At 35.2% G+C, this 6,000-nt stretch overlaps 1 protein-coding gene across 3 annotated transcripts in view; it reads left to right on the forward strand.

The window, feature by feature from the left end:
* The window catches only part of LOC106073852 (ubiquitin carboxyl-terminal hydrolase 19-like), a 32,303-nt gene extending 28,095 nt beyond the window's left edge, over window positions 1–4,208 (forward strand). For all 3 annotated transcript variants that reach the window (XM_056028017.1, XM_056028015.1, XM_056028016.1), the window contains exons 28-29: window positions 258–421; window positions 934–4,208. In XM_056028017.1, coding sequence (XP_055883992.1) covers window positions 258–421; window positions 934–1,562 — 793 coding nt within the window. In that variant the 3' untranslated portion in view covers window positions 1,563–4,208. The remainder of the gene's footprint in view (window positions 1–257; window positions 422–933) is intronic.
* Window positions 4,209–6,000: the final 1,792 nt, after the last annotated feature.

Genomic DNA, 6,000 nt, shown 5'->3' on the forward strand with positions numbered 1-6,000 from the left:
TCAAATTCATCTTATTAGTTAATGGTTTTGTTGTTGTTTAAAGTAATCTTTGATCTGCTTATTCACAATAAAAAATATTAAGATTGAAATGAAGGAATAATCAGATATAACATCCATCTTCTTATCTGTATTATTATTATTTAAAATAGATTGTGATAAAATTTTATTTTGTTAAGTTATATTTGAATATTATAGCAGAAGTATATCCAAGTTTCATTTCACTTGAGTTGCCTCCACTTTTCCTGTTGTTTCTTCAGGGGCTTAGACATGAGTCCGTTCTGTCAGGGCCTTAAAGCAAGTGATCAGCGTCCTATATATGATCTGTATGGTGTGGCCAATCATCATGGACTTCTTATAGGTGGCCATTATACATCTTATGTTCGACTGGCTAGTGACGGCACGCCTGGATCTTCAGAAATTGGTAAGTACTTTGTATTTAATGATATAATCAAAGTAAAACATGATGTACAATATTAGAGTTAGACTTGCAGTTCATTTAGATTTGATTGTATTCTTAAAAAATTATATTAATTACAAAAACGTGAAAAGATTAAATTCCTTTTAAACAGTTTAAAAAACAGTTGTCTCTTAAACAAGCAAAAATGTTCACTTACTGGACTAAATGGCTCTTTTGTATTTATGTTGTTACTTGAAAAACAGCCAAACTTTCTTTGTCAATGAAGCTATGTTCCATTTCTTTTCAAGAAATTAGAGGGATATTTACCAGCACAATAACCAACTGCCTATTTTTCCCAACTAATGTCAGGTACCCATTTGAGTTTGGGGTGGGTGGAGGGGGAGTGGATTCTAAGTTTATAAATGACCATGATATTATGTTAATTTAATTCATTATTATCAATCACTCAGTTACTAATTTAGTTCGTTTTTTTTAAGAGTGTATTTCTTCGTTTAAGATTATGTTGTACTTTTAAGGTTGGCGACTTTGTGATGACAGTTGTGTCACTCCAATAGCAAATGAAAAGTCAGTGGTAACAGCGGATGCATATCTACTCTTTTATCGCCGCCGTGGTTGCCAGGCTGTGATTGGAATTCCCCCTTCTTTGTCATCAGCAAGCTCTAGACGTTTTATGGACACTGCATTAGGGGCAGCCCCTGCCCCTTACGCCATTCCAGATGATGAGAGAAATGGGAACATAGTCTTTCCTACGCAGAACTCAACCAGGCTCAAAGAATCCATCAACAATAAACTCTTGTGGGACTTGAACAATGGAGAAGCATCTGGACGAGCTAGCTTTGAGGCCATGAACATAGAGAACATGAGCAGGGCTCAGGCAGCATCCTCTACCGACCCCCTGAGCATAATGACCCACTACACATCCAGCAGCAGTCTTTCTCCCAAACTTCTCCAAGGCCCAGTCTACAAAGATGTGTCCGAAAAGAGTGATCCTGAGAAAGACTATTTTGATTGTGATAACAGAGAGATAAACATACTTAATGACTATGATTTTGTTGATGCTGATGACAATGATAGAGAGGATCGGAGTTTTGCGATGGATTCTATGGCTGACTTGGGATACACAGACATGGAAGCTGTGGACTAAGTCAAGTTGAAATGATCTAATGTGTGTTAGTTGTTTTTTTTTCATCCAGTTACCCATTTCAACATTAACCATAAGTTATTTTGTTGTCTCTGTCTCAACATCTCTCAGATGTTGTTGTGTTTGTATGTACCCAAACATATTCAGTATTATTTTTTTCTGTTTGTTCTCTCATGTCTTTGTTTTGTCTCTCATGTTTTTTTTGTCCTTTCTCTTATTATTGATGATTCAATACATTTACCTGTCCTCTTAATTACCTGCTAATTTATCTGTAAGTAGAAATTAAGAATCCCTTTTTTTTTTTTATGCATAGACTATCAAACTTGATCTAAGTATCAGTAGCAATATCAATCCATTAAGTCTTTGAACTATTTTTAAATACAAATGTAGAATTTAAAAATATCTATGGCCCTTTTTTTCTTATGATTGCATTAATGCAGAAAGTGTTTCTTTCAAATTTAGTCAATATTTGAGTCACATGGGCTTACCAGTTAATCAGACCACATCAGGACAGGATCCTTCGGTCCTAATAAATGTATAAGATTCATTCAGTACTAAAGCTGGTCCAATGAACCAGTGCTCTGATTAACTGGAGACAACTGTATTTGGGATCTAGAAATAGGGTCGTAAATTCATTTTAAACTTCCTTAAAAATAATCCTTTCATGTTTTGTCTCTTTTGTAAATGTGTCTTGAAATAGTAAAGCTAAGTTTGTACATTTTTATGTTTGTTTTACCATGAACTGAGATTGTATAAATACATGGGAAAGTTGAGAAATGGTCAAGTTTCTAACATATCATAAAAACGCAGAGCCTCTATTTCAAAATGGCACAGGTTGGTGACATGGCAACTATTTTTAACTGTTTGATCATTTTCTTCTCTGTGTAAATAACAATTTATTTATTTATGTAAAAAAATCAACATTTTTAAAGCCCTCCCTTAGTTTGTCTCAACAAATTGTTATACATTTTAATATTTTGAATAATTATTTTCATCTTTATTATTTCTAATAATATTTTTGTTTAAATAAAAGCCTTAAAACTATTCTTCACTTGTAAAATAATACATAGGCTACATACAGTTCCAAGATAATAGTTATGGTAAACATATTTAAAGTTAGATTATTTAGTATTAGGTCTTAGACTAATTTAATGGGTTGGACTGAATGGTATGCACAGAACGCTGACATGTTTGGTTGTGGCCCTATTCTTTGGAGGTAACAGGAAATACACACATATGCTTGTTGGATAATCTAATAATATCACAGTGTATTGATCAGATGCACTGAAGTGGAATCCTATCAAGTCTTGGTTGTAAAACTTATTTAAATTCTTAGAAGACTAGATTTCAGTTCACATTGTTCTTTAATACTGCACTTGAATTTTGTTATCACTTAAATCAAATTTTTCTTAAATATAGTTATGTTTTTGTTTTGTTTTTTGCATGACCTTAAGAAGATTGGAGCATATCATTTAAACTTTACATGGTTTTTGTTTAGTCATTGCTAGTAAACTTTATTTCACAGCACAAACTGTTATGTTGAATGAAGTAATTAGGTGCCTGGACAATGATTCATTCTCTTTTTTTTTTTAATCCCATAAAATTGTATATTTGTTATCTCATGTACAGTTACTCTTATGTGTGCACTTTCAATGCATTGTCCATAAAAGTGTTAATGGTGGGGGTCAGGGGGTCATGTGGTTTTCTTATCGCTGTGCTGTGCTGTGTCCTATAGTTTAACTAAAATCAGTATGCATGTTCTGTATTGCCATCACACTAACACTACATACTAACGTTTTATATTTAAGTATTGAAAAAAATATTTTTTTACTCTTATGACAGCGCTTGAAAAAAAAATAGTAAGTTAAAAAAAGTTCTCTATTTACTTCATTGTGAAAGTATTTGCAGTTAGATTTCTGACATTTGTTCACAATAGACAGTTTACAAAAACATTGTACTTCTGTTTAATCCAAAGATGTTTCTTGTTATAAATGCATATTTCTATGTGGCACTATTCTTAGCAAGTCTTATACTCACACTGGGACACCACTAGAAGATCATTTATTTGCCCCTACATTAATGTGTAGGACATAAAACAAATTAGTTGAGTTTTTGGCTGTTTAAGGGACCCAGGTTCAAATCCAAGTGAGTCTTATAATTTATCTGAGTGCTCCCAACTTTAATACATGAAACATTTGGTCATTGTGCTGGCCTTTCAATACCATTGTTTATATAGTTCAGAGAAACTGTCAGGTGTTGTAAATGGCTTATTTTAGTATGATGGCAATGATGAAAACAAATTTGAGCACAATGATCTAACATTGAGCACAAACAAAAGTTTATAGTACCATTTGGATTGTTTTACTTTTAGAATCTACACTGCACTGTAATAGAATCTGTGGTGGCAGCAGTCGGAAGTTTTGTAGTTAAGTCTAATGTATACAATGTATTTAGAAGCATAAACGTCACACACACACATATAACAATGTATTGCTTCATTTTTTTTTTTTGTTCTTCCCAGTTTGACTTTTAAAAAGTACACTGATACTGTGTTTCAAATTTTGTTCTACCACATTTTTTTTCTCCAATTTTTCGATATGTTGTGTTCTTTTTATACAAAAATAAAGAGAAAAAATTTTGAATTTTTTATTTTTTTGTTATTTATTTTTTTGTACTTTACATCTACTGGGATTCAAACATACAAATCACATAAGAATGAGAAAGACGTGAGTTAAAAAAAAAATTATGAGTTAATTAAAAGTCCATGAATTCCATTGTGGGTCTTGAGTTTGATATATGCTATACAAACATACTATTACATAATTCATTGTTTGAGACTTATTGTGTTACTCACAGAATAATTAAGGTTGTGCTCGTAAGCATTGAGATATGAAAATACCAGCATCCCTACAGTTAGACGGCATGTTTAAGTTCCTTGCATTTTCAAAAGTGTAGGCCTACATATGAGGGCAGGTACTTATCCTAACCATTATTATATGGCACACTTTTTTTGGCTTTTCGTAGGGTAATACCTGGGTCGATTTGACAATTTTTAGTACTCGGTGGTTGGTTTTAACTCGCAACATGAAATTCTTAAACAGAAACAAACATTAACAAGCTTCTTTCATTTTTTAAATTTACGCAGAGACCACTTTAAAGTCGCTGTAGGTAGAGACACAAGTGAAATGAGAATTGAAACAAAATAGAACTCTCTAAAAAGTTCATGTCTCACATGTACACCTCTATTCCCTTAAACTACCACAGACCACCTCGTGATTTCATCAGAATTCCATTTAGTCTTCACAACCAAATTATTCGCCCCCTCCCCCCAACCCTTTTTTTTTCTTCTCTTCTCTTCTCGTGGTTGCATCAGAAACACGCATACAGTGTACATCAGGTCCGCCATTGATTAGTTAGATCTAAGTATTGTCGCTGGGTCTTGTCAACGCCATACTGTAGTACTCTGATGATCTTTCATAATCACGATGTTTAAAAGTTTCCCCCAAAACGACCGATCCCGAGGTACGGGTACAAAATGTCCAAGCGTACCTCTGGGCCAGTCCTATTGGGGGTGGTCCTCAGAAGCCGTGTCCGCCCAACCTGCATAGCACACTATAGAAACTATATGTGTGATGGCGCGGCCGCTAATTTGGGCAAACGACGACCTCCTTCGGACCTGGGCTCATCCTGCCCGCCTGCTGCTGTTTCTATGGGGCGCTAAAGTGATCAGAGTTGTTCAGGCTCTTGACACTAGACGCCCCCAACAAACAGACGGAATTCAGAGCCCTGTGAGGTGGGGGAAGTTTGGAAATGTTCACAGTGCACATGTCCACTTTATCCGAACACAGAACTTCCACAAATCTGAGTCGAACGAGTCGTCAACACGACGGCTGACGCCCATGGACTTGGGGTGGGCCCGAAACTCTTGAAAGAGTCCCGGACCCTCCAAGATTATCTGTCTATCATTTTGACTCAAAGGTGATCGAAGTAAGCGGCTAAAATACTTAAGCCTACAACGTTGGGCTGTACACCCTCCGCTGATGTGACCAAGTATGAATAACTACGCTACACAGCAAACCGTTTATATACTCTCGGCTCTATCGATTCGCATAGTTGCTAAGCCTTTTGTGAAGCAACATTTCTCATTGGTTAACCCATTTCTTCCTATGATAAATGTTCTATATTTAGTAACTTATTCGTGTCTAATTCTCTAGCCCTACTTTAAACATAGCAGAAAGCTATTTCTGGGAACATTCACCCAGTGCATACGTAGCACACACGCTGCATGTCGGCGTCAATCCAACAGCAATGTGTGTGTGTAAATAACATGCTACTGGTGCAACTTGTGTCTATGAGGGCTTCTACACTACAAGAACTAACTTTTTCTTTGTCAAACGGGAGCTTACAGAAAAATCACAATATTCTACATTAGTGAAGGTTT

This window comes from Biomphalaria glabrata, chromosome 4 (assembly GCF_947242115.1).
Source record: "Biomphalaria glabrata chromosome 4, xgBioGlab47.1, whole genome shotgun sequence".
NCBI classification, from domain to species: Eukaryota; Metazoa; Mollusca; class Gastropoda; family Planorbidae; genus Biomphalaria; species Biomphalaria glabrata.